Here is an 11,475-nt window from a genome sequence, read left to right as displayed (position 1 = left end):
TCTTTAGCTAAATTAGACTTGTTCTTCAACTTCAGCTATATTTCAGCATGTTTTTAGCTAATTTCATCTGTTTTTCAGCAATAAGCATTCACACTGCATTTTTTGCAGGAATGCAGTTTCTCTAGTTTACAGTTATGTTTATATCTTAACTTAAAAAATAACTGGTGGAAAGCCACTACTTGTTATTAAATTTCTCTAAATAATGTTGGACTCTTTCACAAAACTTCCAGTTAAAATATTAAACCTAGTACTTAGGTTAAAGAAATGCTCTTTATTCACAGTAAAGTGTCGTAGCTTTAATTTCTCACAAACAATAAAACACAAAGCTCACCAGTAGTCGGGCATCGGTACTTCTTTGTCCTTGTACTCGTCTCCCAGTTCTGCATTTTTCTGCCGTAAACACTAAAAGAAACGATCACAGCTGATCTCCGGCGCCGAACATGCCCGTTAGAAATCAAGCGGTGGTTTGACTCCCGGTTCTTACGTCTCTGTTAGGGATCGGGCTGCTCTGTCGGCTCACTACGGCTCCGATCTGGCTGCTCTTCGGTCGCGAGTGGAAGTATTCGCAGGAGCTCTGGTGGGGGATTCTCTCCACGGAGCCCTCGATCCGGACCTACGAGGTGAAACGAGAATAAACCGACCGTCTCGTCACGGGGAACATTAAGGATGAATTTAAAGTGAAGTTGGTCCACCTGTCGGTTCAAAGGTTCCCAGTAGAAAACCAGGCAGGCGAATGGATTACTGTCCTGTAGAGAAAACACATCAGACACGATGGATCGATTTAATCAACCGGTTCGATTGAATTTGTCATAATTAATTAGAAAACAGACATCGTCAGTTTTATGAACAGACGATAAAGTAGAGACAAACTAAATGAACAATAATTAATGACAAAAGCTCAATAATTAAACAACTTAATTATAAAATAGTGATAAATCTCAAATCACATGCTCTGCTAAAACACTCATTACTGCCCTCCGCCAAAAAGAGCAGGTGTTTTTGCTTGTGTTAGCAAAATATCTCATGAACCACTGGACGGATTGCAATGAAACTTTCAGGAAGTAATCGGTGGATGTGCATCTTCAATATATTAACTGCTGAAGTCAAACCAATTCAAAATGGCTCCCACAGCCAAGTGACCTCAGCAAACAACAATGGCTGCAAGTCAGACAGCTTCACAGACGCGGAGGTAACGTTTGGTGTGGTAGTAGCTGGGAGTCACTTGCAACACATACTCTGAGTGCTAACTGATCTTCATTTCATAAAACGATCTTTATTTAAATCTCTGTCATTCATTGTTCGGATTCTTGTCCACAAAAAAGTTTACAATGATAAACGGAAACTGTAAATTAAAAAGGTCTTTATAGGAAGATTAGACTTTATGTATTAAACAGTATCTTTAATTCTAAGTAAAGCTGAGAAGCTGGTTTTGATTTAACATTTATTTAAATTTGGATGCGAGGGTGGCACAGTGGCGCAGTGGTTAGAGCCTCCCGGCCTCTCTGGGTGCAGTTTACATGTTCTCCCTTTGCGCTTTTTTCCAGGTACTCCTGTTTCCTTCCACAGACTAAAAACAAGCGCGTTAAGTTAAATATCTAACTTTAAATTGTCCCTAGGTGGGAATGTGAAATGTGTCCCTGTGGTGGACAGGAGACATGTCCAGGGTGTCCTCTGCCTCTCACAATAACATCTGGAGTTAGACAGCAGCTTCCCACGACCCGGAAAGAAGAAGCGGTTAAAGGAAATGGATGGATGGGTACATTTGGATGTAGATGGTTCCTTACCAGCTCAACGCCCTTCCTGCTCTCATAGTTTGTGAAGAAACGAAAACCGTCGCTGCTGAAACCTTTCAGGAGAACCATCCGAGCCGATGGACGTCCGTCTCTGATCGGGCAGAGGGCAGATTGAGCGACGAGAAACGGGACATCCTCGTGTTTTTAACCACAGGTTAAATGGTGGTACCTACTTGGCGGCGGTGGCGACGCACATCGCATTGGCCTCTCCGATTTCAGGACACTTTGTCGCTTCATCGAACCAGTTCCCAAACTGCTTGATGGGGTCCAGAGACACGAGCTGGCTCTCCTCAAAGCACTGGGAACAAAATCATATGTGCTAATGTGGGGTGACGGCCTCAACAAAACAAACTAATATTATTCAACGAATTTAACAGATAGTTATAATTTGAAGTGGTAGTTTTCAAGGATACAATTCTGTCTGATCTCAGTTTAAAGGTCTGGAATTAAAAGCGTCGGGTGATATGAATTCCTTCAAGGAATGCTAGGCCGTTAATTCTCCAAGATCATGCTTTTGTGATGAGAGTTGATCTGCTGCTTAACGTCTTCTCCAGGACATCCCACAGATATTCAGATTATTTTAGGTTGATAACTGACAACACATGAACCCCTCTTTATACACATTTTCTACTTGGGCCTAAAGATCTACAGATTATTTTCCACAGTGTTATGTCTTGAGCGTTTGAGGACCTGATATTTGAAGGAACTCCAGATTGTAACGATGCCTTCAAAGACTTTGAAGATAAACACGATCATGTGGAAAAACTGATCCTAAAAGTTAGACTTTTACACATCGCCATGACAGCCAGTGTTTTCTAATTACATCTGTCCAAATGTTTTCAGTTTTATAATTAAATCCCCCCCTCAAAGATAAGGGTTAATCTTTATTCTTACAGTCCTCAGGTAGTTTCAACCTGTTCAGTTTGCTTGATGCAGACCAATAATCTGATTCTCTCACAGCTGCTTTTCTTGTAGTTTATTTATTTATTTATTTATTTATTATGAGGCCATATATGTCAAACTTAATGCAAACATCATTTCCACAGGATTTTTTAACACAGAGGTCAAACTCAAGCCGTGGTAATATTCAGGGAACATGAAAACCGGACTCTTACAGGTTTTATGAGCTGACACGGTCACAGTTTGATTACTGATTGCTTCATTGCTCCGTCCATTGCACCTACAAGACAGAATGTTGCAACGCTCACCTCTTCATCTGCTTTGTATTTCTTCCTCATGTTACTCAGGTCCATCCTGCTGCGTTCACTCGCCTTTTTACTGCAGAAATTCAGCCCCACAACGCTTCGTTCCCCCACTGACTGACAGTTATGAGAGGAGGGGAGATTTCTGTCCAACAAGCCGAAATGTCTTATAATTGTACTGAGTATGCGCCTCATGCTGCTTGTCAAAATGAGTGACGTAACCATCATTACGTAAAAAAATGCAAACAAACGGCGTTGGGCTTTTTTTCAAACCATTTTAACAAAAAGATTTTACTCTAAAACCAGATTTAAAATCCATATATTTGTATTACCTCAAATAATTACCGATTTTATTGCATGCGATAAAAAGTTACGACTAAAAATGCACGTCATGACGCTGGGAGGCATTCAAGTAACATGGGTTTTAATTGTATTTAATTGTATTTTAAGATAATTTCAGTAATTTTATGGTAATTACTGATACATTTGATGTATTTATATTAATTATATTTAATATATTTAGACAATAAAGTGATTTAAGGGCAGAATATTTTATTTAGCTAGTGAATTTTTTCTTCTTTTATAAGCACTCGAATGCAGCATTTGTCTCGCCGTCACTTGCTGATGACGTTTACAAATGCAAAGATGGCGGCGACCTTGTTTGCGAAGTTGCTACAAAAACAGGGTAAAAAAAAAACCCATAATAAATTGTATTTATGACATACATTCTTTAATTAAACATGTTTTGATATATTGCTTAGTTTATATAAGTAGTTACTCATAGACTTGTTAATTTTATTTAGTGAAAAAACGGGAAACGATAAAAGGCAGTGCTGTTAGCTTCTATGTGTTAGCTTAGCAGCGGTGATTCCAGCAGACATTAATCAGATTTTTGTGTCTCTTAGGATGGCTGCCCCTGACTCAGAGTGTTCGGCACGGCTCCAAGGCTGTGACCCGCCACCAGAAGCCCCTTCACTTCCTCAAAAAGAAGCTCCTTGTTGTCACACGTTACATTCCTCCACCCCGGCCACTTCCACCAGGCGCATATCCGTCAGAAGACCAACAGACTCAACAGGTCAGACAACCCCGTTTTTCACTGCAACTACTTCGTGTCTGTATGATGTAAAGCCAGAATATGATTGTGTTCATGTGGAGACCTGATCGGAAAAAAACCCTCAGCTTTCATTGAAGGTTCACACATGAAATAGGGCGGATGTGGTACGACTTTTTAATAAAACAGACGCACCTCAGTAAATGGCACATTGACTGTATAGTGCTTAGAGCCTTTCTCTCTAATCAAGATACTCAAAGCGCTTTCCAATATAATCTGTGCCCTCATTTACCTCCACACACACATTCACACAGCACTCTACTAAATCTCTACAAAGACAATCTGAACAAATCATTGTATAGAGACTAATCATTGCGTTGGATCACATTCATACACCGATGGGACATACATTGGAGGCAATGAGGGGTTCAGTGTCTTGCCCAGGGACATTCAACATGTGACTGCTGGTGGAATCTAACCCCCAACTCTCCCATTGGAGGACAACCGCTCTAAGTCTAACTAGTCCTTCAGCATTAGACAAACACTGTGATAGCACAAAACTTTATTAGCTTGTTTTTAAGAAAATGTTGTTTCGTAACTTGATCTCTACATAAAACCACATAGCATATCATTCAATTCTATTTCAATTCAGTTCATTTATAGAATAGAATAGAATAGAATAGAAACAGCCTTTATTGTCCCACGGATGGGAAATTCCAGTGTATCAGCAGCAACAGATAAAAAATAAAAAGATTTAAAGATTTCGCACAAAAGTTCCTAAATGTTAATAAACAACACAATATATAAGGAATAAGATAAACAATATCAATAATAATGTTCAATATGTATTGGAACATTGAGAATGGCAGACTATTTACAGCACAGTATTACAGACAGAGTGTGTGTTTCAGCAGAGGTCAGCATGTATTTAATCCTTATTGGGTTTGTTGGGAGCAGTGATGGTTGTAGAGTCTAACGGCTGCTGGGAGGAAGGACCTGCGGTAACGCTCCTTTGTGCATTTAGGAGCAGGAATCTGTCACTGAACGAGCTCTCCAGTTCAGCAGCAGCTTCATGCATGGGGTGGGAGACGTTGTCCAGCAATTATGTTATTTTAGCTGGAGTCCTTCTGTCTCCCACCACCTGCACTGGGTCGAGGGGGCGTCCAAGCACAGAGCTGGTCTTCTTGATGATCTTATCTAGCTTCTTCTTCTCAGCTGATGATAAGCTGCTGCTCCAACACACAACACCATAGAAGATGGCTGATGCCACTACTGAGTCAAAGAAGGTCTTCAGGAGCACCCCCTGCACTCCAAAAGACCTCAGTCTCCTCAGCAGGTAGAGTCTGCTCTACCTGCTGAGGAGACTGAGGTCTTTATATAGCGCCAAATCACAACAAAGTTGTCTCAGGGCACTTTACAGGAACATTCCCATACATAAAAGCCAATTAGTAAAGTTCTCTATTTAAGGAGGCCACCAGACAAGTTGAATCTTGGCTTCGTTCCCATCTCCCATTCAATAAATAAACTACAAAGAAGATGCCTCCTGTTTCCAACACTTAAAATCCTGTTTACAAGTAACACTAGTTTTACCACTTGTCAGCAAATGAAACCAGAAAGTTACGTATTGTATAAATTTATTTGCCACTCATTTACTTGTAATTCACCTCCAAGCTGCCAGGCTTTATTTTACTATTGAATCTGTTAATCAGGACTTTCTGAAGATTTTTCAAAGTTTTAGTTTGAGCGCTGGCTGCCTTTTTTACTTGACGGATAATATTTTTGCACCAACGAGGTGATTTTAAAGAACTGCTAACAGAAAACTCGTTACCAGTTTCTGGTTCAAGCAGTTCTTTCTTTGTAAATACTTTGTGTTTTTGGGTGTGTGTGTTAGTTTCAGTAACACCACGGGCTGCAGACCAGTTATGTTTCTATGCAAATATGCAGCCTCCTTTTGCCTTCAAATGGGACACCACACATTTGATAATATCAATTTTACCTCCTGTATTGCTCTCCTTTTTAAATGAGTGTTTTTAGGACAATTAACCCATCATAAAAGCAGCTTCTTGTGCATATACTGTTGTTGACAGCTGAGTAAGAGTTTAAAAAGTAATTATTTTAGTGTTGGACACATTCTTTAATTGACTATTTTATAGAATAACATTAACTTTACTAAGACACCTGAAATTGTTTTATGCTGGACATTCAAATATTTACTGTAACTCAGTCTAGTTGTCGTCATTTACTCATCAGGAAAACGATTTTATGCGACTTCAGAAGAAGAATTTGAAGAAAGTGTTTGAGGACTGCAGAATGATCGCTGTAGTTCAGAACAACCACTGCAATGCTGGGGACATGCTGGTTCTCAAGAACAAGCTTTTTAAACACAGCATCAGTATCAAGTTCTTCCCCAACCAGGTAAGGATGTTTTTTTTTTGTTAGCTTGAATAGCTGCCCAAAAGTTTCCTTTATAATTTAAACGCACCAGAGAAAATCTGCTACCCCTTCCTTCATACATTCTGGTTAATTAGCGTTGCGGCACTGATGGGATGGCTTTTATGGAACTAGATTTTTTTAACGTTGCACATCTTGCATTCAGATATATGTGAACTATATTTTTCCAGGTGACTCGGTTGTTCCTAAATGATTCTTCTTACTGCAACATGGCTCCTCTGTTCATCGGTCCGACGGCTCTGTTTGTCAGTAAAGAACCAAAGGTGAAGGAGTTGCTGTCCATCCTGAGGGCCAGCCCACAGATGACGCTTTTAGGTGAGTTTTACTTCCAAATACGTAGGAATTCTGCAGCACGACCATGTGATGCGTCAAAACCCGTAACGTGTGGAAGTAAACAGTTAACTGTCACTGTTTCTGAATGAGCTCCTGGATATTAATATTTTGAATAAAATTTCTTTGTTCACACTTGTAAATTTCAGAAGTGCTTTTCAGCTGCAATGATGCTCTCGTACTTTAATGAAATATTTGTTTTTAGTCTGCTTTTCATTGGCTGCTGTTTGAAAAGTTTTAAACTTCTTTCACATTTGATTCAGTCCCATTTGGTGCTGAAAATATATATTCAAAAATTCTGTTTAGTGTAATCAGGCAAATGTTACAACTGAATACAGCTCATAAAAATCATATCGTGTGAGAGAAAGGAAGAATAAGAAATAAATATTACTGATGAGTTTTTTCTTTTCTGTTCATCTCCCTTTTTAATTAATCTAGACGGTGTTTGTTTTGATTTCCATGTAAAATGTTTTAGAAAAATTTATATTTCTGTCTGAATAATTTGGCATAATAAATCAAAAAATATTTTAAAAGCTTTAAAAATAAATACTGACTCAGTTTGACTGTCAAGTTTTGTTACAACCTCCTTGGATTTTTTGCCTTACTGTTCGCCAGGAAATACGGTACTCATCATTTGTGTATAGTTATTCAGGGATTATTGCAACTCTGTCAAAGTGAAGTGTTGGACCCACAGTTCTGTTCATTAGGAGTGCAACCAATTTAACTCTGTTCGTCTCTCCACAGCCGCCTGTGTCGACAACACGTTGCTGAGCGTGCAGGGCCTCGTGAAGTATTCCAAACTGCCATCCATGACCATGGCTCAGGGTGAGCTGGTCAGTGTGCTGACGATGCTGACCTCCTGCACAGCCTCCATGCTGCAGCGCCACCCGGCCCACCTCTCCGCCCTGCTGCAGCAGTACGTCAAACAGCAGAGCCCGAACAGCGACGCAGAGCCGGCTGCTAAAGCAGAGGAGGCCACATAGAGCTTCAGGAAAACATACCGGGACCGTCGCAGATTTCCAGCCGAGCAGACCGGCTGGATTCATGTTTAACGTGTTTTTAAAGTCTGCACCAGACTGGAAAACGTTTCACTCGGTGCTGAATCCCACAGAGTGCAGCTGAGAGTTGGAGCCAATGTAAACGGTGGCATTACTGGAGGATCAAAGCTGCAGGAATGATAGTTTCATCCTTTATTTAAGGACATGTGTCAATAAAAACATGTCTGCTCAGGCTCATCGTTGTTTGACATTTATTCCTAAACACTTTATTTGATAAAATAGTTTATAACAAAAGTGAAAGTACAACAATGATGTAAAGTCAAATTAACTGAAGGAAACCAAACAAATTAAACATGATAAATCCTGAAAAGACAAACAAACAAATCTGGAAAAGCTCTCAAATTAAAGTTGGTTGACTTTTAAAACAACCACATTTAACGTGCCTGGTTTTCTAAAAATGTGTCGCAGCAGACGGAGGATTATTATTAGATACAATTAGCAGAATTAAAAAAGTACAGATTTAACAAAAGTCACAGATTCTAATATGTAATCTAAAGATTACTGCACAGTAATCTGGGTCAAGCTTTTATCGCTCGAAGGTGGAGCAAATTTAATGAATTTGGTGTGCGTCTGCAACTGATTAACTTTTGAAGTCAAGATGGCGTCCGCCGCCAAACGACTTTACAAAACACAAACATGGCTGAACCTCAGCGCAGAAGTTGAGCTAGAGTTTGGTGTGGTAGTAGCTGAGAGTCGTCAGATGTTGCACCAACAGCTCCGACTCATTTTTCAACATAAACCAGTTTAAAACTGGTATTAAAGATGGCGGGTGATATGCATTCTTTCTGAAAGTGTATAAACTATAATAAATACATGAGTCCCTGAGGCTCATTGGAATTAACCTGTATAAATAAAGGTTGAATTTTTAATAAATGGATGTAAATCTTTTGGAATAATGTATTTTTGCCAATTTATTTATTCATTCAATTAGAAGAAACAACAGATCCATAAAAAAACACAATGAAATGGGTGCAGAAAGAAGAAGAATTAAATTCTTATAATAATTAAATTCTTATAATAATAAGAAAATTCTTAAAATAATGCTCAGCCTCTGCTTTCCTCCTAAAAGCATAAATTCAGTTCCTGAACTTGCTGCAGCTCCACCATGACAGCTGAGCGGAGCTCCATGTCCTCTCTGGTCTGAGCCAGGCGCTGTAAGTCCTCTTAATGCGGATCATGCTCACAGGACACCGCGCACGGCGACGTGCGCTGTTCCTCTCTGGATTTGGACTGGACCTGCTGGGCAGAGAGGCCACAGCCCGGCAGATGATGCGTTCAGGACGGGAATAAAACGTATTCTGGCTTCATTTGAATAGTTTTAGACAAAATCCCTCGTTTTTCCTCTCGTGAAGGGATGACTCGTCTCAGATTTCTCGTGGCCAGATAAGATTTTTGTTGGATTAATCTGGACTGCGGCGGAGGATGAGAGTCGTTGAGGTAAATTATTTTAAATTTAAGAGAAGATCTGTGGCAAAGAAAGGCTTTATGTGAAAGTTTATGTGAATGAAAGTGGGTAAAACCCAAAAGTTTCGGTTAATTACATCTTTGATTTCCTGAAAAGTTTATATAAAATGAAAAACATGTAAGATGCAAAATGAGCTTGTGTCACTTTAAACTGGTTTTATCATTAAAATATGTCAATGTAAAGAATTACATCACCTCATGATGATTAACGATGTTCATGTTTGACACTAACTGAATATAAAACTTTACTGCAGGCTGAACAGTTTCAGGCTCTCAGGTCTGACTCTTGTGCGTTGCTTCAGTCTTTATTTATTCCCAGTGAGAGATTATAGCCGTCATAATCTGAGCATCTTAATCCCGGCCTTTGGCAGGAACCTGCTCCACCTTATGTGACTTCTTGGCCCTCGGTCCTCTTTAGAAAACTCAGGATGTCCGTTCTCCTTCGGTTTAGCTTTTTGGATGATAAAAGTGCTGAGTCAGCGTTCACTTACCGTTTTTATTTGTTGTTTTTGTTTTTTCACTTCACAATCTAACGGCTTCTGCAGAACATCAAAGTGTTCATCTCGTTATCTCATTCAGGAGACAAGTGCCCAAACTTTTATTTTCTAACATTTTAAAAAATATTTGACTTTACAAAAATTGTTTTAGAAACACATAGAAATATCTTGAATTCCTTTAAATCGTTGTTCTCTTTACAGTCAACCTGAGGAAGCTGGTTCCTTTTTATGTATTTACTTCTTTCAGCTAGACTTTTGCTTCTTGGAAAATTTTAGTAGCTTTTTGCTACTTTGCTAATTTTAGCTTCAGATTTTGTTGTTTTGGTGTTTTTAGCCATTGTTGTGCTCCGTTGGCATTTAGGTAGACTTTTGCTACCTTTCAGACTTGTATCCTTCTTTTCTTTGGCCTTTTGCTGCTTTGAGCTTTTATCATTTTGCAAATTTGAGCTTAGCTGCTTTTGGTTAACCCTTTGTTATTTTTAGCTACACTTTTGTCACATTTAGCCTTTTGGCAGTTTTAGCTAACTTTTTGCTCATTTGAACTTTAGAATCAGAATCAGCTTTATTGTCACTGCACAGAAGCACAACAAAATTACATTTCAGTACAGCCATCCAAGAAAAACACAAACATGGGGAGACGGAGGTGCCTGAGGCTGCGGCCTCGTGGGAGGTGCTGCCCTTTTCGTTTAGATAAGGAAAAGGGAAAACACGAGGAAAGAGGAGGTGAGAAAAAAAAATCATATCTCACACTGTGTCCTTGATGAAACACAGTGAAAGTTGCCAAAAAAAACTCAGCACAAAAATAGCAATACTAATGATATTATAATACATATGCATGAGGAAGGCTGGCGAAAGTGGTGAGTTTAGTCCATGAACACTGATGACAGATAGTCTTTAGCTAGTGTTCTGCTACTTTTAGGTAGCTTTTAGCCAACTTTGGCTTTTAACTAGTCTTTTGTTTACCTCATGTTTTGCTAGTTTTAGCTAATTTGTTACATTTGGCCTTTAGGTAGGCTTTTACTTCTTTTGTTTTAACTAGTTATTTATTAGCTACTGTTCTGCAAATATGTGCTTTTAGCTACACTTTAGCTACTTTTAGCCAGCCTTTTAATATTTTAGCTAGCCTTTAGTTAATTTTAGCTTTTGCTATGTTTAGCTAGACTTTTTCTAACTTTAGTAATGACTTTTTGAAGTGTTAAACTCAACTTAAATCTATACACAAAATGATGCAAAAACTTGAATTTTAAAATATAAAAAAAATAATTTGTCTGTCAAAAAAACTTTAAGATTTGGCATATTTTGAAATGTGATTTTATTCCCCCCCCTATTTTTAAAGTGAAATAGAAATTTAGTTTTGTTGATAAAGTTATCTAAAAGTTTATCGAGCCATGATTCTGGTTTGTGAACGTTACGGAGCATTTTTATTGTCCTGTCAGAGCTCTCTGCCCTGAGATCAAGTTGCTTCAAGCGTCTAAAAATATCTCCTGGAAAACCAATTAAGCAGAAGTTGATCTTCCCCCAGCAGCCAGCGTTGGCCGTCGTGTGACACAACACAGGATTAGCAACAAAATCCAGCTCGCTTCCACCCTTTAGATAAATATAGACGTTTGTCAGATTGTTACTCTTATT

The 11,475-nt window shown here is 39.0% G+C and overlaps 2 protein-coding genes across 2 annotated transcripts in view; one reads left to right on the top strand and one right to left on the bottom strand.

Annotated features, from left to right (window-relative positions):
- The window catches only part of pnpo (pyridoxamine 5'-phosphate oxidase), a 5,533-nt gene extending 2,339 nt beyond the window's left edge, over window positions 1-3,194 (bottom strand). Inside the window, exons 1-6 of the mRNA XM_037691251.1 lie at window positions 3,002-3,194; window positions 1,967-2,091; window positions 1,785-1,884; window positions 693-746; window positions 485-613; window positions 332-402 (exon numbers count right to left, since the gene is read on the bottom strand). Coding sequence (XP_037547179.1) covers window positions 332-402; window positions 485-613; window positions 693-746; window positions 1,785-1,884; window positions 1,967-2,091; window positions 3,002-3,190 — 668 coding nt within the window. The 5' untranslated portion in view covers window positions 3,191-3,194. The remainder of the gene's footprint in view (window positions 1-331; window positions 403-484; window positions 614-692; window positions 747-1,784; window positions 1,885-1,966; window positions 2,092-3,001) is intronic.
- A 425-nt stretch (window positions 3,195-3,619) lies between these two features.
- mrpl10 (mitochondrial ribosomal protein L10) lies at window positions 3,620-8,057 on the top strand. Its single transcript, XM_037691249.1, has 5 exons — window positions 3,620-3,680; window positions 3,901-4,070; window positions 6,297-6,461; window positions 6,668-6,812; window positions 7,572-8,057. Exons 1-5 carry the CDS (start codon window positions 3,620-3,622, stop codon window positions 7,808-7,810), a joined length of 780 nt encoding a protein of 259 aa, XP_037547177.1. The 3' UTR covers window positions 7,811-8,057.
- The last annotated feature ends 3,418 nt before the right edge of the window (window positions 8,058-11,475 follow it).

Source organism: Nematolebias whitei, chromosome 17, assembly GCF_014905685.2.
Source record: "Nematolebias whitei isolate Nwh7 chromosome 17, NemWhi1, whole genome shotgun sequence".
In the NCBI taxonomy this organism is placed as follows: Eukaryota; Metazoa; Chordata; class Actinopteri; order Cyprinodontiformes; family Rivulidae; genus Nematolebias; species Nematolebias whitei.
The sequence above is the reverse complement of the archived record's forward strand: the minus strand, read 5'-3'. Positions and strand labels throughout refer to the sequence as shown.